The following is a 23184-nucleotide window of genomic DNA, read 5'->3' as shown; positions in this document are numbered from 1 at the left end:
TGTTTTTATTTTTAATGCAGAATAGTGACTCTAGTGCAAAATGGGTCGATTCCCTGATTAGAGTTTCTTGGAGGAACGATAAGCACATAAAGTGTATGAGCCAGCTGCTGTGACATTGTAGTTGATACCGCCGTGATAAGGAGGCCGCGGTGTCGCATTGGGTGGCGTCCCGTGTGAGCCCAGAGTACTCACAGGGTCCTAGACCACACACAGTCACAAATGGAGGGTAGCAAGTATGGTAAGCAAGGAAGGAGAGCACATAGTTAGGATTGAACTTGTAACTAAAACTGTTTAAACACTTTCATAAGCCAACCTTAGATAGCCATTCCCATCCATTGGAAGGACAAGAATTTGGTCTCTTGAGGTCTCCCTAATTTGTTGGAATTTAGATGTTTCTGGGGTTGGTGAAAGACTCTGGTTGGTAACCCGGTGGTGAGTAGGTAATGTCTGGTCGGTGCTGGATTTCACTTTCCTTTCTTTTCTTTGATCCTTCCTCGGGTCTCCTGACAATCTCACGACTCTAGCTGGATTCTGAAGTATTCGGTTTAGGTGAATGGTATGGGATTTTTAATAGGTTTTAGGTGAACTAATGAGTACACACTCACACGCACGCACACATGCACACACACACACGCACACACACACACACACACACACACACACACACACACACACACACACACACACATACTCACGCACATACAAAATAAATAAAAAATTATAATAAATTTAAAAAATTTTTTTTTAAAGAGCAATGATGATGACATGTCAAATCGGTAAAATTACAGAATGAACGATACTGAGCTCTCAAAAAAAAAAGAAAAAGAAAAAAAGAAGGACATGTCAAAGAAACTAAAATACTTCATCGTGGACCCTTCTGGTGGTATCCACCCACGTTTAGCCACGCAAATTTTTCCAGCTCTGACTGCTATGTAAATGGGAGAGCAGTACAGTGCAGTGAAGGGGAGAGAAATGTGTGCTAAACGGTCCATAAGCGTGGCTTGGCCTGGTCCTGCTCGCAGGACCCCCCCTCCTCCCCCCTCCATATGGCGAATGTGTGTTGCTATACGCATGGACGCATGACCTAGTCCTCAGCAGGACACCTCCCTGCTGGATACCACCCTGTAAAAACACACATCTGCACACGTATAGACACATATGAAGAGTATCAAGGCAGTGGTTATCAAACTGGGTAATAATTTGTAATAAGTTATGTTGTATCATTTTTTTTAAAGTGTGTGCCATGTGGTGACTGTACGTCCAATAGAACAAAAACAATAAACCAATTACTTCTCTGTACCTTGGGTCTTGGGATAATTAAAAGTTCTAATATGATTGCATTTAACATACTATAAATCTGACATCCCTACTTGAAGTTTTTTTTTTAAAAAGCTGTAATATAGCAGGAATAATGTCCTATTCTTTAAGAGCAAAACGCATGAAATATGACTTATTTCCCTCAGTAAACATTGACTTTAGTATCATTACTCTTTACCTTATCTTAGAAAATCCAACAATCTTCTGGTAAAGATTAGAACTGTTTTTCAACATTACCCCCCCCCCCAACCTGCACCCAAAAATAAATAAAGAAAGAAAGAATTATAATAATAAAAAAATATATAATAATAATAATAATAATAATAATTAAAAGGAAACTAGTTATTGTAAATATTGAAAAATGATTGCTGGACTACAACATTTTGAGAACGCATTGTTTACAGTTTATTTTGTTGTTACAAGACACATTTCTACATACAGTGAATATAAAAAAGTCTACACACCCCTGTTCAAATGCCACGTTGTGTTCCCCCTACTACATCCCCCCAACCCTGATTGTGAGTTACGGGGTTGGAGGGGATATAATTGCATGCCTAAACGCCTGAGAAATGGATGTCCAGTTCTGCTGAGCTGGTGCTTTTTGTGTGGCTTCATTGTTGGGACGTGCAGTCATGCAGCATGTTGTGTTAGGGGTGCCTTAGAAAAGTTGGGGGCGGATGTGCTGGGTGGGCTATTGTATATTGTCTTGCAGCCTGATATTTCCCTCCAAGTACAAAAATCTAGGTTGTTACAATCACAATGTTGTGACATGGTCAAATAGACACGTATCAAAGCGTCAGTCACGTTTCTTTAAAGGAAACCTATGATGGAAAATTGGCTTGAAACATTAAAGGATGTTTGTGGAGTTTTTTTTACTCGTGACTGCCACCTCTGGCCCAAAGCTGCAACATCTGTGTCCGTCTCGTTCATGGTGTTCGTGCGAGTACGTGCACAATCTTAAAGCGTCAGCCATAGTTGACAGAAAACTCCGCCCCTCCCAAAAGAAACTGTGGAGTGGGAGGGTCCGCACACTCTATAAAGGGACGATAAAGGCTGATAGGTGCAGTCAGAGTAAAACAGTCAGGGCTCTTCGTACTCATCTGGGCATTGGTAGAAAAAGCTTTAATATTACATTTTTAAACTGCACAATGCACGCTGATACAGAAACACGAACATCCCCACGGGTGCAATGTCTCTGTTATCATGTCAAAGCCAAAGGGTAAGCAGAGCTGCATTGGGTTTTTATATTTCAAAAGTTTATTATTATTTTACAGCGTTCCCAATGCGGAGGTGGCGTTTGTCGGTGTCCATGCACCACATACTGTATGCAGCCTACTGTGTAGCGTATGAAGCGCTATATTTGAATTTTAATTAAGTCTCTATACGCCAGTGGTTGTCATGGCAAGTTGCCAAACAGTGGCTAATATCAGCAAAAGGGTGTGTAAAGTATGCAATAATCTTGATCCTTGGGGTATTTTGAAAAAATTATGCTACTACAACACCTGCAAATAGCTTTAAATTGTGTGCAAAGCACCTTTGTCCCCTTTTAAGGCTGACCGAATCTGGAATGGATGACAACATATAAACTAGCAAGACAAAAGGCTCCTTTATGTGCTTGCTAGTGTAATGAGATGAGTGTAAATATGTTTCCATCTCACTGCAAGGCAAAACAAAAGAGGAGCCATCCCATTCGGGTTGTGAGGGGGCTTCCATGTTGTAACTCAATTAGCACAATCACTTGGGATTACCACTGATAGGGACATTCATTAATCATCATATTTCCTCGATGATGCATTCAAAAATAAATGTACTGTATACCTTTAATGGTCCATGTCCATTCCTGCTTATTCTTGCACTCTGAATTCTATCCTTCCTGTTTGTCTGCTTTTTACCTTCTCCCATTCCTTTCTGACCTTTCTCTGTTTTTCCTGCCCCCCTTCCAGACATCCTTCCTTTCTTACCATCTTCCTTCCTTCTTTTTTCTTTCTTCCACCCTTGCTTCACTAAAACCTACTGTACTTTTCTGGCACCCTCCCTTTCTTAGCACTTTCATCTTCCTCCTCTGCAGACCCATCTTTTCCACCAATGCTCATCCCTCATATATGCCTGTTGTTGTTGTTGTTGTTTTAATTGAATGACTCAAAAGTTAAAACTTAAAAGTAGGATTCATGCAGTAAAATGACTGTTGTTTTTTTTTTGTTTGTTTTAAACACTAACTAAAATAGTGAGTAAAGAAGATGAGATCATTATTTCAATATACTGTATATTCTTTTTGTAACATTTTTGGGTGGTGTGTCATAATTTTTTTCTAATGCAAAATAAGCGCTTTCACTGATTAAATGTTGGGAAACACTGCCTTCAGAAAAATTAAACTGGGTGTGTAAAGCTAAACTTTTTTGAGTTCTGCCTAGCAACAAAAGTTACTGCTATCACGTGATCCAACCAACGTGTATGTGAACTGAAAACAACATGATCCTTTTTGTGCACCTTGATAAAATTATACTTTTAAAGATTTTAAACATTTTATTGTATAAATACATATAAATAAAATCCTATTATTTAAAATAATCCGCCGCAAACATGCAAAAGTTTCAAGAGTGTAACGAAAATGCAGTTTGAATTTCAGCTGGGCACTTTCAACATTGTTCTGTAGCTTGGAGCAAACCAATAAGATTCACCACTCTGGATACGCTTGTTATTATTATTTATTTATTTTAAAAACTACTTTTTCTATTAATTTCTTTACATAGTACTTTTTTTCGTCTGTACTTTTTTTTGTTCGGGTTAAAATAGCGAAAGTGCCGTGACGAACGTACAAATAGGTAAACAATGCTGCTGGTATAATGACAAGACAGCAGAACGAAGAGTTTCAGCTCTCAAAAATCAGTTAAAACCTATTTTAAGAAAATGGTCCACGGTCGAGAGTTTTATTCTATAGTAAATTAAGCAATAGGACTTTTGAAAAGTGTTCGCTGCGCCCGCCAATATCGCTATGACTCCGTGAAGGGGAAACGAGGATGCTAACGATAGCATGATGATGATGATGATGATGGAATCTACTTCAGTTGGAAAAGGTTAGTGAAGCATACGTTTTTTGTGTGTGCGTTTTTTTTCTCCATTAATCGTCGTCGATAACCTTCAAAAATGTTATTCAATGAATAAATTGAGTCTCTTAAAATTGCTTTATTAGTTTGGGAGATAGTCGTGACTCGTGTGTTGTAATGGTTTACTAGTACTGTAAGAACATACAAAACGACAAGACTTCCCATACATTTTTTTATTGTTTATTTTTGTTGTATTACAGCCTTTTCCCAAAATGGAATTAATTCATTTACTAAAATGAAAAACTATCACATCACGCTAAAATAACCTATTCACGGCCAACCCAAAACAGCTTATTTACTGGACTATAGCAAAATGTTGAAAAGTGAAGCGGTGTAAATACTTTACATATGCTTTCCTGTATTCTGTATAATCTTCAAGTGTTCAATCAAGTAATACGCTACTGATATCTCTACAGCATCTTGGCACACCCGTGATCACCTGGTGCCTGATCATGGTGATGACGAGGATGTGACTGACGGGTATGGTGAAGAGGAGGACGCGAATGAAGATGAAAACGCTGCATCGAGATCTGATTTAAATAATTTAAAGCGAGAGAAACCATTGTTTTCCAGCGGTGTGGAACATTCCGGGGCATGTGTTCCCTTAAAGCTGTGTGATGGAAGTGATGATAGTGTCCCATACACTATCAACAGATACCTGAGGGATTATCAACGAGAAGGCATCAGATTTATTTACAGTAACTATAGCCATTCGAGAGGATGTATCCTGGGGGATGACATGGGCCTTGGGAAGACCGTGCAGGTATACATTAAAGCAGCCTGAAATATTTGGTAAATGGGTGTTTGCTTAAGTGCAAGGTAAGGCAGAATATACGCCATCTTCTGTTTGCCTGGCCAAAGTGCCAGTGTTGGTAAGATGTGTTGTTTCATTATCTTGCCAAAGTGCAAGCAAAGGCACAATTTGTTGCTTCATTAGAGTGGCTATGGCCCAACTGGTAGAACGGGTCATCCAGTAATGGAAGAGTTGGTGGTTTGAATCCTGGCTAAGACTGGGTTGCTGCCGGGTCCTCATTGTAAATGAGAAACTGTTCTCAATTGCCAATAATAAGTGATGGCACTAGGATCCTTTACCTATTCAAACTCTTTCCTCTGGAGGACCAAAACTGCCAACATTGAATAATAATATTCAATATTCAATATTATATACAATAAATGACACACCAAAAAAAAAAAAAGACAAAAAATGTAAATAAAAACAGATATAAAAAAATATAATTAAAAAAATAAATCCAAATGTATTTATTTATGTATATACAGTGTATATATATTTATTTATTTATTTTTATTTCCATTTATATTTATTTTTTAAATAAAATTTTTAAATTATGTTTTTTTTCTATCCTTTTTTATTTTCACTTTTATTCATTTATTTAGTCGTTTATTTATTTTGAATTTTGGCAGTTTTGGTCCTCCAACTTTCCAGAGTGAACGTGAAGACACAATATGTTGCTTCATTATCTAAGACAAGATTTGTTGCTTCGTGTTCATTAACTTGCCAGAGCGCAATCAAAGACACAATATGCCGATTCTGTTATCTTGCCAAAACAGAAGCACAGACAATATTCTGCTTCATCATTATCTTGCCAGAGAGGCACAGTAAGATGCTTTACCTTTCTAAAGTGCAAGCGAAGGCTCAATATGTTGCTTAATTATATTGCCAATTGCAAGAAAAGACAAGATATGTTGCATTGTCTGCTTGCCAGAGCACTAGAAGAGGCATGACAAAAAGCAAAATCTCGCTATATTGCTTCATTTTGCGGTTGTTTTTCTTTGACTGCTGTCTTATGTAAGTTCAAGCAAAGGTACAACTATATTTTTTCCAACAATGTTTGTTTTTCATTGTGTATTTACAACTGAATACACACACAAAGACACAATATGTTTCTTCATTATCTTGCCAAAGTGCAAGCAAAGGCAGGATAGTTGCTTTGGCTGTTTCTTATCTTTCCAAAGTACAAACGGAGGCAGGATATGTTCCTTTGCCAAAAGTGGTGCCAAAATGCAAGCAAAGGCGCAATATTTTGCTGCATTTGCTAAGGCTGAAGTGAAGGCACGATATTTTACTGTGTCTGCCAAATTTTAACCGTATCAAAGTAAAACAAACAAACCACATCAAGTCATAACTCATATCAGATCCCTTGATGAGAGTTTTCCATATTTGTAATTTATATTGTAAATATATCATGGAGGTCACAATCAACCTGTCAAATAACGAGTGTTTCTTCACATTGATGTTTTTTTTTTTTTTTTTTTTTTGCAGGTTCTTGGTTTCCTTGCGGCGGCGTTGCACAAAAAAGGAACTTGGGAGGACATTGAGAGCAACAAGCCTCACTTTTTGCAAAGTCAGACCCCATCCAAGCAGAGAAAGCCAAATAAAGTGGGTGCAACAATAAAAGCAGAAAAAAATGGCTTAAATAACTTTAAAGGCTGGACCAGGATATTTGTTTTCAGATGACATTTATCCAGATGAAGACTGCATTAAGTGAAACAATAATGCGAGAGGAGGGGGAGGGATGGCGTGGCGAGGATTGCAGTTGTCTGCAAATGTCATCAGCGCGAGTGTTTTTGCGATCTCTTGTAGCTTTTCCTGATTGTGGCCCCGCTGTCAGTGCTGTATAACTGGAAAGATGAACTGGACACCTGGGGCCACTTCCAGTACGCGGTGGTCCACGGGTTGAGGAAACAGGAGGAGCTGGCTCGCATCAAGAAGGGCCGCGTGGAGATCACGCTCACCACCTATGAGACTCTTCGCATTTGCCTGACTCAATTTAATAAGTGAGTACAAAACACACGTGATACATTTTCTGTATGTGTTAATGCTATTCATATTTATTTGTTTTGGCTTGTGAAATGATTACAGGTACTTGTTAATGCTGTTGAATGAGTAAGTGTGTCGGAACCTTAGAGTCTAAATACCCTATGTTATTCATTTTCACTGACCACAACCAAGCATGATTACCTCGAGACGTGTTCAATCAAGAAATCACCCAAAGAGAACTTGTGAAGTCAGACAAAAGATCTCAAGAAGCAGCAACCAAATGCCATGATCCAAAGAAATTAAAAAACAGATGAGAAATTAAGTCATTGACATCTATCGGTCTGGAAAGGGCTACAATAGTCATTCCTAAACCTTTACAAATCCAGTTAATCATTGTAAGCATTTTGGGTGAATTCCAGTACTTGTAGTTTGACAACTTTTACTCGGGAATTTGTCCAAATAAGCCCCAATCTGAAGCAGTTATCAGACAGATTTGTAATTTGTAAAGCGTTTTGCCTCTGCCAGTGTTCCCCAACCATCGGTTCACGGGCCATTTGATACCGGTGCATATACTGTATGTTGTGATTAGGAATATAAGTCAGCTCCCCATGTGCAATCTTTTGTTATTGAGGAATGGTTACCGGTCCACAAAAAAGCTGTAACCGTGGACCGATCCCTGGCAGAAAAAAAGTTGTTGATACTGGCCTATGCCGTTTTTTTGTAGTCGGCACATGGCATCAAGGTTGGTCCTCATATGACCTTGTTCTCTTCCTCAGCATCGACTGGTCTGCAGTGTTTGTAGATGAGGCTCACAAGATAAAGAATCCAAACTCTCAAATCACTCAAGCGATGAAGGGTCTCAAATGTCAGGTGCGATTTTGTCCTTAAATTTATATGGCACAATGTGTCGATTTTAAATTAACCAGTCTACCTCATTTTGTGGCTGGTAGTGTATGTATTCATTCTGCTTTTTTTTTACTCAGGTCAGAATTGGTCTAACTGGCACCATCCTTCAAAATAACCTGGAGGAGTTGTGGTGTGTTCTGGACTGGTAGGTTTTTTTATTTTATCATTAAAAAGCCATACAATTCAGAAGTTGTCACAGGACTTTGTTCAGTGAGGTACAAGAGATTCAATCTGGCACGTGTTCTGCTTTTTTTTTGGGAACTATGTGTAACTTTGTTGTTCTGTTCTTCCACACAGGGCAGTCCCTGGCTGTCTTGGCAATTTGGGGCATTTTAAGATCAAGGTGTCAGATCCAATTGAGCGAGGCCAGAGACACAGTGCAACCAAGCGAGCCTTAGCAACAGCGAGGAAGACCATCAGGGAACTGGTGAAGAAGATTTCCTTCTATTTCCTCCGAAGGACCAAATCGCTGATCAAGGACCAACTCCCAAAGAAGGATGACAGGGTAGGTTACAATGTAATGAACAATGATAATGATCAAATGGCGCTTCAATGCCGTGCTATGTTTTGTCCCCACTCTAGGTGGTGTACTGCTCTTTGACTGACTTTCAACAGACGGTCTATCAAACTGTGCTGGACTCTGAAGATGTGCAATTGCTTCTGAGGTCTTCAGAGAAATGTGATTGCCAAAGCGGACGTACTCGAAGGAGATGCTGCTATAAAGTCAGTCCACTCCTGCCATGTGTTCTTTTATAGGCCTTGTATTGTGGTCGCGCACAATAATTGTTTCCTTCCACTTCATTATTGACACGAGTTTGTGGAATTTCAGTGAAGTTTAATGTAGCATATTTGTGTTTACTTGAAATTCACTAGCAAAGTTCAAAATAGTGTTATTTTCAATGTGTGTGTACTAAATAACAATAGTTACACCTATGCCATATATGGTATAGTGAGCCAATACAAAACCTTTATATTTGCATAGATATTTAGGCCCAGTTTTGAGACGTACATTTTTGGAATTTTAAATAGTTCCAAAGTAATACTATATCTGTGAGCAGTATCGGCTGTCCTCTTGGGGCCGTCTGACAGTCAGGAACTAGAAATTTGAAGAATAGAAAATTACCATTAATTTCATGTAATTTTAAGGAAAAATGCTATATCGGGATGTATATGTCCTTTCTTTAAAATGATCATTCATTTGTTGGGAGCAAATTTTATGTACTAGTGGTATCTGTATTTGGTATCGGTGACTGCTGGTATCGGTTTGGAAAAAAAGTGTTATTAAATACATCGAGCTTATGGACACATTTTCAGGCAGGTAAAAGATTGAGTTAGTTGTTTAATTTCACACTTGGTTGATGGGCAGGTACTCCAGAGAAAACACATGCTCTTATTGAAACTCTTAAAAAGATAATTTTCCATAACATGATTTCCTCCCTTGCAGAAAAACTCTGAGGGTGTGCCAGTGAAGGCGCTGTACTTCACTTACCTGACCGTAATGAGGAAGGTTGCCAGTCATGTAGCACTGCTCCAGTCCACCGCAGGCACCAGTAAGAAACAGGTACAGATGGATATCAACAGTTTATTCCACCACTATAATAAAAATATTTTCTATGATGCACACTGATTTCCTCAGTTGCAATTTAGTTTTAAAAAGATGGTTGTTTTCTTTCACTTTTTATGTTGCAATTTAGTATCATGTTAAGTGCAGGCGTGCAATCAAGTGCAGATCAGAAAATTTGAATATTGAAAGAAAGTCCATTTATTTCAATAATTTGTTTCAAAAAGTGATACATGTATGCTGCAGCAGTTCACCACACACAAAATGAAATATTTCAAGTCTTTATTTTTTTCAATTTGGAATATTATGGCAGGGGGAAAAAAATCTGTGTTTGACAAAACAAAGCTCAACATTATAGGCTCTCTGTGTCGCCATCTTGTCAGCCTTAAAATGGTCTCAATCTGGTTTAGTAAGATTCAGAATCATTAGCCAAGACTGTTGACTCATATTAGGGGTGTGAATTGCCAAGTACCTGGCGATTCAATCCGTATCACGGTTCATAGGTCACGATTTGATTCAATACCGATTAATCACGATATGAATCTATAAGTCAAATATTGTATTATTATTTTTTAAATCAAAATTTTAAATACTAATCAGTAGTGATCGACAAATGAAGCTTCATGAAGCACTTGCGATATTTTTTGATTCCTCTAGATGGCACTCTTGGCTTAAATGTGCTAGCTAGCTAAACAGCTAACTAGACAGACAGACAAGTGAAGCTTTATGAAGCACCTGTGATATTTTTTGACTCCTCTAGATAGCACTCTTGGCTTAAAGGTGCCTGCTAGCTAGCTAGCTAGCTAAACAACTAACCAGACAGACAGGCATTAAAGTGTGAACCCTAACCCCAAGTAAGATGTTTTGTTGAATATTTCCATCAAAAATTGATGTTTAAACATTGATTTGGCCGCATATTGTGTCAATACGAGAATTGTGCACTGTAATATCGCAATATATCGCCGGATCGATCTTTTTTTTTTTTTAACACCCCTAACTTGTATATATTGTATAATATGGTCTGTCTATATTTTTGGTTTTCACCTATTGCAGGTGGTCCTGGAACACAACCCCTGTGATAAACGGATGTTCACCTTATTGTGATAAAAGCTCATAACTGTAATTGTGTACACATTAAGGTTTAAGGTCCAATAACATTCCTAAATTGTGAAGATTGAGTTTGCCCCGCAGCACTGCATTTACTCGATTGAATACCTAACTAACTGGCTCATTCCAGCAACAGATTGGCTTCAGTGACATGCTGCATTTGTTCTTTTAGGAAAAGTGTGTGAACGCCATTTGTCAAAAGGTTTTCCAGAAGTTTCCAGACTTTATGCAGAGGTGCAAAGACGCAGCATTTGAGGCCCTGTCGGACCCAATGTACAGCGGCAAAATGAAGGTGCTTCACAGGGACGAGGCTTGGTCTACTTCTCTTTATGGGACAATATACAGTACAATATATACAGATTAATTTGTATAAAGGCTATAAGATCATATGAATGTGGTGGTAAATATTTTGAAAGATCTTGGTCTCATTTTTAAATACAGTATCACAAAAACCTGGCATTTTAGCAGAGATATCTAGACTTGTTATATCCTCTGTACTTGTATGCTAATAAAGAACTTATTTTTCCCTCCCAGGTTTTGCAGAAGCTCCTAAGATTCTATCTGCAAAACAAAGCCAAGGTGCTCCTCTTTTCACTGTCAACTAAGGTAAGGCCTGTATTTGCATGTGTGATCATTTCCACTTAAAATTATACTTAGAATAATTTGTCCCATTCATTTTTGGCTGAATGGTGAGCATGTTCTGGGTTTGAATCATGGCTCAGCCTACCTATGTGGATTTTGCATGTTCTCCCCATGTTTGTATTTGTTTTCTCTTAAGTAGTACTCAGACTTTCTCCCATATTTAAAAAGCATGCTTAAGTTTATTAAAGACTAAATTGTCCATAGTTACTGTATAAATGTGATTGTGGTTGATTGTTTGTCTACATGTTATTTGCGATTGGCTGGCGACCAGTCCACGGTGTACCAGACGTCAACAGGATTAGGCTTCAGCTCACCCATGACCCTAATGAGGACAAGAATAGTTTCAGTACAGAAAATGCACGGGTACTGCCAGGGCTGGACGGGCACCAAACAAATCTGCCCTGGCATTTTGGCTTAGGCCGGCACATCTGGCTGGTATGCCGAATGGCCAGTCCAGCCCTGCGTACCGCTAATTAGTGCACAAACTATTACAGTTATACAACTTTTATTAAAGGAGGCAATGTTTTACGTAAGATCGTGACAATATTAGCTGTCATATATAAGTAAACATGTAATGTAAGTCATCCCATCATTCCATTACAAAAGGTAGCGGCTAGCTAACCTAGCTGTCTACACTCTAAAGTACATCTTCAATCCGTGCTTTTTGTATTAAACAGCACGAACAGATCGACTCCAATGTACGACACAAGTCATCAAATCAAAGTCCTTTGTTCACAAAAAGCTAGTCTATAGACCCAATCTGGCCCAGAGGCATTTTAAGCAAACAGGAACAGAAACCAGAAAAGCAGTAGCAGCGCTAAACTTGCCTTTATAGAACCAACACAAAAGTTGTTGAAAACACAAGCAAAGTGTGTACATTTAAGATACATTTTATCCTTTAACTCTTTGACTGCCAAAAACGTTAAATAACGTTTAGTAAAATCCTATGGAGGAGTGCCAAAGACGTTAAAAGACGTTTGTTTCAAAACAGAGGTGAAACTAACCATTTTCTATTGTGGATTACTGAAAAACGGAATAAGGTAGAAACAAACTTTTTTTTTCTGATGAAAGATGAGAGTCCAATCTTTTATTGGTAGTATGTGTGTTTCCATAGTCCAAACACATAATTTTCTATGGACCTTGAAAGATCAGTCAAAATGCTTAAAATCGGCTGGCACCCACGGCATCCCTTTTCTGAAAACGTCTGGCAGTCAAAGAGTTAAATTTTGGTCAATCTCCAAATTTGTTCCCCCTTTTTTTAGTGTATCTAATGAAGTGTCAAATGACTGAACATTGTGTCATTAGACAGGCAGCTGTCCCATAGGAAATTGGAAATTTGATGATTTGTGATCTTTACAGGGGAATTTGAAAGGCGTCAACGTTCTCGGATGGTGACTTGCATTCACAGCCACTCATTTTTTTTAGGCTTTAAACACACTTAATTGCTGCTGCTGTTAGAGCTCCATATCTTATTTATAGTCAAAACAGAAGCAGCAGACGTGGGCCTTTCTCCCTCTCCCTCTTTCTCTCGCTCTCTCTCTCTCTCTCTCTCTCTCTCTCTCTCTCTCTCTCTCTCTCTCTCTCTCTCGTGACTGAGATTAGTCTGTAAGCCGCGAGGAGCTTTATGAGTGAAAGCAATTAGAGCTTTTAAGCAAACGAGACACTGCAGTGTCACAAGAGACTGAACGATAACATTAGGTAGAAGTCATAGCAATTTTATAGCAATCAACCTAGCGCTGTTGATGTTGATAATGATGCAAGGCTTTTATTGACACTTGTTAATTTCGCAATAATCCATTTGCAATTGTGCATGTTACATTTGGGAAGTATTCAAAGTTCACCGTGTTTGGAATAAATGGCAATTCATAGGACTTAACTGGTATATTCACCAACATTTAGTGTTGTGATCAGCAACTATTATCCACCCATCCATTTTTTTTAATAGTGCTTTTCATGATTAGGGTCACGGGTGAGTCTGTCCCAATTAACCTTTTCCGGTGAAAATTCACACAATCTTTGTTATTGTTTGTTTGCTTGTTTTTTGTTTTGTTTTTGTCCCGTTAGCTGTTGGACGTTCTGGAGAGGTACTGCATGGCCGAGGGGCATGACTATAGCAGGTTGGATGGGACCACCAAAGCCAAGGAGCGAGTCCAGATCGTCAAGGAGTTCAACACCTCTGCTCACATCAACCTGTGTCTCGTTTCCACCATGTTAGTCTCCCAAATTTTTTAAAATGTTTTATTTATTTTATATTACACAATTTTTTAATATTAAACAATGTTATTGGTAGATTCCAATTTTAATGCCAAGTGAAACTGAATGTAAATGCAGTGATGTAACAAATTAGTGATGCCTGACACATAAAGAAGTACGCACGCATCATTGCGGAGGGATCACTTTAAAGCTGCTGTTTCCACTAATGTGGGATCATAACATACACAAAAACGCCATCCTTAAATTCTTCTGAAAGACTGTTTAAGGGCTTTGGTTGGGGCTGCTGTTTTGGTTAGCATCAGACATGACAGCTATCTCTATTTGAGTTAGGTATTTATTTATTGACTCCGTAGGTGGACACTATTTGTGGAAATCCGTATTTGATGGGAAAATAAAATGATGACAATGTTGATTCTTTCCAGGGCGGGAGGTCTTGGTCTGAACTTTGTTGGGGCCAATGTTGTGATATTATTTGACCCAACGTGGAATCCAGCCAATGACCTCCAGGCTATCGACAGGTTTGCCTATCTTTATAATTCACCTGTTTCATATACAAATGTGCAGCTATTTTAACATATTTTGTGTGGTCATTTTCACTGTGCGCATCTTAGAGCATATCGCATTGGCCAGTGTAGAGACGTGACTGTTTTCAGGCTAATCTCGTTGGGGACCGTGGAGGAAATTACCTACCTCAGACAAGTCTACAAACAGGTACTCAGATAATAATGATTTTGGTGTGTCATGATATGAGAGATCATCAGGTGAATGTGGTGGGAAAGTAATCAAATTTCACTTAAGTAGTCAAAATAATATAATTTATTTACATAGTAATAATACATTTCTGTGGGTTTTGGTATTTTTTGTAGCTGATTGCATTCTTTCCTTTAGGGGCGTCAGCATGCCAATAAAATTTTTACAAGAGTGTGTATCCTGATGAAATTGTATGTATATTAGGGGTTCTCAGCAAGACCCTAAAATTCACATAGTAGTTCCCCAGGGAAGTTTAATAAAATAAAATGAAAAGCCCCACACATTGATTTCACTGACTCATACAAAATCAGGTGGACACACAAAAAAGTCTCAAGGACCCATGCATGCACATAACTGAACCACAGGACAGCCATTTTGGTTTGAAGCAGCCTCCGTATCCTAAACAGATGGGTGACAGTAAATTGGCAATCTCTTTGACCATAGCTCCAAATTTGATCATCATTTGAAGACATCGCCATTAAAAAGGAGGTGTTTGGGCCCATTCGTCACCGCTTGAAACTTGGATTAGTTTTTACAATTGAGTTGAAGAGAACTAGATAAAGACTCCTATATCCCACAGGTATAAAGCACAGACATCTTGAAAAGATAATGATGGCTTTTTTTTTTTTTTTTTGCAATCAGCAATTGCAGAGCTCTGTTGTCGGTGAGGAGAGCGCACGGCGGTACTTTGATGCTGTGCAGGGCACCCATAAAGGGGAACTGTTTGGGGTCAATAATCTCTTCAGGCTGCAGACCCAAGGCACATGCCTCACCCGCAAGATACTTGAGGTAAGATATGGCCTGGCAATTCTAAGTTCCCATACAAGAGCTGTATCGAAAAATCAAAAAAAAAAAAATATATATATATATGACTTAATCTTGAAAACATTAACTTTTTATCTCAAATATATAGGATTTTTTTTCTGAAAATATGACCTCGGAAATATATGAATTCTTAAAATGCAGTTTCAAAAATATACAACATGAATAAAAGAAAATATATGCTGTATATATGACTTCAATGAAAAATATACAGTTCTTTTGTTGAAAATACACACGACTTATCTTGACTTATTTTTATTTATTTTTCCTCAAATAATATACAATTTTAGTCTTGAAAATATGACCCCTGTCTGGAAAATATTGGAATTTAGTGCCTTTTTTTCTAGAAAGTATGTAACTTTTTACCTCACAGTTTTCTTTCATATACTTCGTATTCCGGAACACTTTAAAAGTATCATCTGCTGTTCCCTTAATAGTGACTCCTTTTCCAATAAAAATGTGCGTGTATCTCTCCTCATTCTAGCGCGAAGGACAAGTGGAGTCGGGCGTCATGACAACCAGCACACACACAAACACGGAGGCAGTGGAGGAAGAGGACAAGACGCACAGCATAAGCGTGAGTCGCTCTGCTTTTCTCAGAGACCCAGAACACAGAGCATGTATCGTTCCCATCCCTCGCTCACACATCTACTGTCCCCAGTGGCCTGCTCAAACCTCCCATTCCCATGCTAAAAACGGGGATACCTCATATGGGGGCCTTCCTGTGTGTCTGTCAAGCGGCTGGTTCTTTTGTAAAAGGATAACAAATTACTACTGCAACTACAGTATTACAACGGTTGAATGAAGGCGGAGCAATAATCGAAACTAGTATGTCCATTTGACGTATTTGATTGAAAAATATGGACATAATATTACCCAGTCCTGCAAAAAGTGTGTGTCCACTGCCGTTAGGGTTAAAAAGGGGGTGGAATTTTTTTTAATTAATTTTTTTATAAATTTCTGGAAAGTTTCTGTTACATTTCCAGGGCAAGCTAAACTCTGGAATTTTAGAAATGTTAAGCATAAATATTAACATTTAGTTTGGTCCCAAGCAGACATTCCCACAAAAAACAACAACAAAAACAATTAGATTACATTTAAAAAGCATGGCATTAAGTTAAATAAATAATAAAAAATAGTTTATTGAGCAATCAATTCTTTAATTAAAGAAGAAAAAAGTTGAATGTTGAATTCAATATTACTCATCTCTCAAACGAGCAAAAAAACAAAAATGTACCCCATCCAAAAATATCAACTTGCCATTCCAAATGTGAAATGAATAAAATACGTTACCGGTATATATTTTCTAACTATGTTTAAGTTCCATTAAGAGCCAATCTTTATTATTATTATTATTATTATTATTATTATTATTATTATTATTATTATTATTATTATTATTATTATTTAGCAAATGTAGCAACTGCCACCACAGACCATTTTGTTTACAAAATAATGAGAGTTTTTAAAGTCGTTCACGTTCACACCTATGGGCAAATAAGTGTCTTTAATTTATCCGAAATGCATATTTTTGGGAATATGGGCCACAATACATAGACCAAGCGAGCACCAGAAGAACATGCAAGCTCCAGAACCTCAGAACTGTGACACAACCTTGATACCCTCCATCCTATCTTGCTGTCCTGTGACCAATTCCTTTATTTCAAAATGTCTCCTGTCATCTGTACAGTAGTTAGTTTTGAGCCTTACGTCTATTAGATTTATGGAAAGAATCTGAACCATACACACGCTGAAGCTTTTAGCCTTGACGGTTCCACATGAATTCACGCAAGTTCTCCCGATATGGACAGATCTATCTGGTGAATACTAAAAAAATGGATCGTGGTTGGTGGTCCAAATGAAGTCCAAATGTTTATAGCTTCTGGACATGTCAGTTCCTCATATTACATCATAATGGGAGCCTGTGTCGCATTGTGGTTTATTATGATTTGCTATTACGAACATCTGTTTTGTATCCCACCAGGAATGTTCTCATAGGCTGTTTTTTTTTGTTTTTTTCATAGCTTCTGACCCTTTTCTATGCCAACGTACTCCTATGTTTTTGTCATTACAGGAAGCTGGAGATGCATCCAAGGAGAGCATGGCTGCATCTAAGATCCCCAGAGGGCTGCTGGACTTCAGTAGCGGGAGTGACGATGACGCCGAGGAGGAGGAGCGGGGATGCCCCAGTGGAGCGAATGGCACACGAAGAATGGATTCCTCCGACAGGCCTGGTCAAACCAATTTGCTGCAGCACGGTTTCGCCTCACTGCTCCAAAGGCTTCAAGCAATGCCGGAGTCAGGTGAAGGGGACAGTAGTTCAGGTAGTGAGGGGACTAAGACTTCCGCCTCCAAGAGCGTCAATCTTGGGACTAATGTCTACTCCAAACTTGGTAGAAACATGGTAATGAACGGGAATACAAAACCAAGGCAGAAATCATGTAGGACCGATATAGAGGAGAATGACAGAGATAGAAGTTCCAAAAATCCGGTGCTTCCCAAATCGCACCGCTTTGAGAATTATTCAGATGAGTCGGACGATTTGGACATTGAGACGCTTAGAGGGTCTAAGGGTGATTCCTTGAGTTCCAAACAAACAGTAGTACGCCAAGTACAAAGAAGAAGAGGACACGGCAGAAAAAGAAACACGACTAGAGGAACCATGTTCACCGAGGGCATCGAGACCTTCACAACTTCAGAGGACGAGAGCGCCACAAGTTTAGATAAAGCCAAAGCTGGCCTCCCAAAAGATGATCAGGGATCTGGAACAAGCACGGGTAGACGTGAAGGTACTTCGTTCACTTGTGTGAAAAATCAAACATCTCCAGCATCCAAAGGAACAATTGACACAGTCTTAGGTAAGACTCCATTTAGGGACAAAAGTGGTAAAGCATCGCATTTGACTAAAATTGCCTGTGTTCCTGATCTAAGGTGGCGTGCGGGAGGTGGCGTACACCCACTCCAACCAGCATGTGGTAGGCGGGAGCAAAGCCGAGGAGATGATCAGTAGAGCCGCAATGAAGGATGTGTTTGAGCGCAAGATGTACTCTCAACTCCTTGCAAATGAACTCCTCACCCCCTATGAGGTACGCAGCACACATAAAGCTCAGATTCTAAAGTGGTTCTAGGTGAAAATCCGTTATGTAGAGAGACCTCAGTTTTACCCCTCCATATAATTTAAACACATTCAAACTTACTAAAAACGTTTTACACACATTGTGCACATATTTCAACAGACAAAACGATTGCAAGCAGAAAACATACCGTCTGTATAGGAGGAGAAATGTGGGACGATTATCATAATGTTCATACTACCCCGCTTAACCAAATCACAGCTTCTTACATTTTGACCATTCTTGGCAAGATGCAAACTTGCAATTGGAGCATACTTGCTTCTTGAATTACACTTCACGAAGCCGCAAAAATGTAAATAAAGACATGATCACATATTGACCAACAGCCAACGTCACGTGCTTTCCAAGCTGAGGGAAACTAAAGCATAAATAAAAGTATCTCATTTTCTGCGATTGGCTGGCGACCAGTCCAAGGTGTACTTGCACTCCGCCATCTAGCAGAATGCTGTCATCGAAGACGGGCTTCTCCAGTCCACCCGCAACCTAACTGAGCCAAGCGCTATAGAAAATGGAAATGCAGTGGTGCCTTGAGATACGATTGCCTTGACTTTGGTTGGAACTTAAAACATTTTTTTTTGTGGTTACAGTCATGGCTTGGCTGATTTTATTTGTCTTGAAAATAAGCAAAAAAGATTGAGCTTGCAAAGTGATGAGTGTGATTCGGAACCCCGCCACTGGATGGCGGTAGCAAGTGTCACAACACCTGTTCGTTATCAATTCACATTGGATTCCTTGCAGTGGAAGGACAGTTTAAATGAGTCAACAGAAAAAAATCTTTACAAGATCAGATTTTATATGCAGTCCCACTAGTCTAAACAGAGTATTTGGATTTATATTGCGTTTGAGGAATATTAAAAAAGCAGCAAAATCCACCTGCTTTTAACTCATTTGCTCCCAAAAACGTATAAATACGTTGTATTTTAGATATTACCATGCTCCCAGAAATGTATTTATACGTTTTTTATGCTAAAGCATACAGAAGGCTTTGATGCAGCTTCTGAACTGAAGAGAATGGTTGAAGCAATGGTAGTTGTTACAAAAACAGCTAGTAGGTGGCAGCAGAGTATAAGAGATCAACCAGGGTCATGTTGCAAAAAGCTGTTTGCCCCACTGATTAAAACAGAGTTGTGCTTAATGATGAAACTATATTCTAATGCTAATTGCTGCAAAACAGAAAAGGATAGAAATATACATTTTTTCCTGATGAAAGAAGAGACTCTAATCTTTATTTTGGTAGTTTCCATGTTTTATAGCAATAGAACACAATGTTCTGTGGACCTTTCAAAATCTAGTAAAACAGCCGGGAGCGAATGGGGTTGCTTCAGTGAAAACACTGCTCAGGGCTCAAATAACGACCAATCACGGCAGTCAACAGCAAAGCGTTTTTAGTGGGTGTTTTTTATTGTTTCTCTTCATATTGCAGATTTTCAACCCACTGTGATAACATTTGTACAAATTTTTGCTTCTTTGTTTTTTAAATCCTGTATTTCAGCAGAGCTTGCCCAAAAGCCAACCCGACTGCCAACCTCACCCCGCTCCAGACATCCCGCAGCAACTTCATGATTTTCCCCCTGTCACTTTCACTAAGCGCATCGTGCAGCACACCAGACGTAACACCTTCATCTTGGGGGAGACCCCCCGCTCCATACGCAGGTACTAAGAAACATAGGAAGGAATCCTGAGGAGAATCTGGGAGGTGAGGAAAAAAACTGTGTACCCTCCCAGGCAAGTGGCGCATTTTTAGGGAGGGTGAATTCCTGGCAGTGTTGGGAAGTGGGCCAAAAACTCCCCGCGGATTGAATGTCTAGCGCCCCCATCTGGGCCTTGGGACATGGCGTGCATAACACACAGAGACCACCTCTGAGCTCGCCTCACCACCATTTTCCCAGCATCCTGCCAAACATTACACACTTGTGTTCAGACCCGACGGTGCAGGGGAAAAAAAAAAAAAAAAAGATGGCCCCCAGGGACTTAACGACGGATATGCACATACTTCCTAAGAAACACTTAATGTAGACGTCTTTCCAAAATACACTCATAAATGCGCACACACACATACACAGGCACCTTCTTTGGCTGTGATATCATTCCCCAGGTGGAAGAAGCTATCTCTGCCCTGAGGGACACCGGGGTGTAAAAACACATACCAGCCATATTGATTCTCCGTTCTGTTAAATTATTCAAGTCCGCACAGGGGTTTTACTGCCATGATTTTTTTATTTATTGTTTTTCCAGTGAAAGCCACAAGTTCTATTAACTAACACCACCCGTTACTGCCACACTTTGAAGTGTTTCTGTTCCTGAGTCCGGATAGACCACACTTTTAATAACAAGTGCCTTGGAGCGCCGGAGGAAAAAAAAAGAGAAAGAAAGCGCTTGACTGTGTAGAGAAGTATTCATCTCGGGTCGTGCTTGATGTGCCCGCAGAATATCTGATTAATAGCATTGGACTTGTGGCTTTAAAAAAAAAACACAATAAGTAGCATGTGGCGCTCTCCAAATACAATTTAAGTGCCAAAGATGAAGACAATGCATTCTGTGACGCTGGACGACCTAAAAACAAAAATGTTCCATTGATATCAATTATATTTGGAATAAATCATCCAGAGCTCATCTGTCACCGTTATAAAAAACAGTATTCACAATAACAGGCAGTGTTTCCAGTAAGGTCCATCCATTTTCTGTAAAGCGCTTGTCCTCGTTCGGTTTATGGGTGAGGACAGGTTGTCAGTCAAACAGGGCACATATAGAAAAACAAGCATTCACATGCTCACATGCACATTGATAGTTTAGAGCAGGGATGTCCAAACTATGGCCCAGGGGCCGTTTGTGCCCTGCAGTCCAATTTTACCATGCCTGAGAATTCACATTGTTTTTCCACTTTCTACTCCTTGTTAAGGTCATCTAAGTACAGGTTGCCCTTGATTTGGTTCTGAATATGGAGACGTGGAAGCTCTCTGCTCCATTGCTTGTACTACCGGTACAAAGATGTCAGGAAAAGCCTACTAGCACATCCGTGCCCTAAAATATTACAAAAATGTTTAAGCCATGGCTTCTACCCTTCAGGCCTTCTTTCAGATGTCACTGATGCAAATGATGTGAACGATGAAACCTGTAATAATGTGTCCAAAGGGAATTTTTTTAAAATAAAAATGTCAGGAAAAGCCTACCAGAACATCTGTGCTCTAAGATATGGTCACAAAAATGTCAGGAAAAAGCCCACTAGAACATCTCAACTTTATTTGGTGTTCATCGGAGGCACATCCCATTTTTCATTTTGAACATATCCACATCCTGTTACAAGAGGGTGTCCAGATCACAATTGTGCAACCACAATGTCTCACCTAAAATATTTATTTTATTTTTCATTATGATATTTATTTATTCTATTTTTTATTATGAATATTTCTAAAAGGTGGAAAAATGAAGTGGATACAGGGCTCACGTGGCATTTGGATGTCATACATCTGGCATACTTTTCCGAAAATTTTGCCCGAATACCACATTGTGCAATCTTTACGACACAGAATCAAGGTCGTGTTAACTCGTTTCCTACATTAGAACTGTGTCAAGTGTGTGTTTGTGTGTAGGCAGCAGCTGCAGGAGATGGCGTCCAAGTTGAATTTCCCTTCGGCCCAACAGTTCGCCGCCGACGTTCTGAGAAGCGACTCGTCTCAGAGGCTAGAGTGGCTCCGACGCTATTACGACACTCTCGGCCACCCTGAACTCGCCAATTTCGTCACCAGCAACTTCCTGCCAGTTGACGGAGCCCAGAACCCATCTCCCAAAACCTCCGGTACCAGAAGGCGGAAATCCAACCAGAAGTGCCCTGAACCTGAGAAGAAGAAACGAAAATCACAGAAGAATGCGCGGGAGTCTCCACGTGATCGTCCAAGTGTGGATCCTGAGGAGCAGGAGGAGGCGGTCAGCGGTGCGAGAGGTCATAGCAGGACAAAGGAGGATAGTGTGTCTAGACCTGTTGGTGGTCTTGGTGGGTGTCAGGCCAGCAGTAGCAGTCATTGTCCAGACCCTCAAGAGGCGGCGGATACTCCCCTCATTGTGCAGCAAAATTCGACTACAAATGTTGAAGAACAATTCCAGGAGGCCCCCCCTCAAGAACGGACCAACATTCTCACAGAACTCTTGGGCGACACCTCCATCCTCGATGACTTGCTAAAACCCAAATCCAAGGGTTACCCCCAAAAAGCATCCACCTCAGGCCTATCTTCTCCCCCTTCATCCAGAAGCACCAAAAACTCAGGTGCACGGGACTGTCCTCCGGCACAACGGAAAACACCAAAAGGAGGCTGCAAAGACTTCTGGGACATTCTGAACGAGGGCAATGAAGAGAGCATCAATAGACTTACAGACCTGGACGAGGTGCAGAGGGTTTGCGTCAAAACCAATTTGGCAGCTCGAGCTCAATCTGTGGAGAAGGAGAGCAAAAGTCTCTGGAAGACCAATGAGAAGTTCTTATGGAAGAAATAATGCTGGTTAACAAAAAGCATCCGTTTCCAATCGTTTCTTTTTATCCCAAAAAAACAACAACGGTGCTTGGCCTTGTATTTAGTGCGTGGGCTTCGGCAGACTTGCAAAACGTTACAGATGTTTTTTACTTGTTGAACTTGGCTGTTACCAGTTTTGCTCAGACCAACCAATCAGCGGATGGAAAAATGCTTTTGTTGTACATGATTTGAGTTGATTCTCTTTACTTAAGGTCAATATTTATTGTACTTTCTCATTTTAAAATGCTTTTATATTTTGTTTTTTTGCTACCAATGAAATGAAAATAGAATGAAATGTTTTTTACTGGAATAAAGCCACATCCCTTTTGATTTTGCCACTCCA

The 23184-nt window shown here is 39.6% G+C and overlaps 1 protein-coding gene across 3 annotated transcripts; it reads left to right on the top strand.

Annotated features, from left to right (window-relative positions):
- The first annotated feature begins 4149 nt into the window (after positions 1-4149).
- On the top strand, positions 4150-23184 carry ercc6l2 (excision repair cross-complementation group 6-like 2). 3 transcript variants are annotated; one of them, XM_077562022.1, is made up of 20 exons: positions 4150-4391; positions 4838-5184; positions 6703-6819; positions 7024-7217; positions 7977-8070; positions 8184-8251; positions 8404-8611; positions 8689-8829; positions 9551-9667; positions 10947-11066; positions 11309-11380; positions 13481-13626; positions 14053-14148; positions 14242-14341; positions 15023-15169; positions 15687-15779; positions 17277-18060; positions 18134-18288; positions 19832-19989; positions 21927-23184. In XM_077562022.1, exons 1-20 carry the CDS (start codon positions 4349-4351, stop codon positions 22822-22824), a joined length of 4098 nt encoding a protein of 1365 aa, XP_077418148.1. In that variant the 5' UTR covers positions 4150-4348; the 3' UTR covers positions 22825-23184. The 3 variants fall into 3 exon arrangements, with proteins under 3 accessions (XP_077418148.1, XP_077418147.1, XP_077418149.1); XM_077562021.1 differs by having other exon boundaries at positions 19829-19989; XM_077562023.1 differs by having other exon boundaries at positions 19829-20032; positions 21927-22042.

Source organism: Vanacampus margaritifer, chromosome 3 (genome assembly GCF_051991255.1).
Source record: "Vanacampus margaritifer isolate UIUO_Vmar chromosome 3, RoL_Vmar_1.0, whole genome shotgun sequence".
In the NCBI taxonomy this organism is placed as follows: Eukaryota; Metazoa; Chordata; class Actinopteri; order Syngnathiformes; family Syngnathidae; genus Vanacampus; species Vanacampus margaritifer.
The sequence above is the reverse complement of the archived record's forward strand: the minus strand, read 5'-3'. Positions and strand labels throughout refer to the sequence as shown.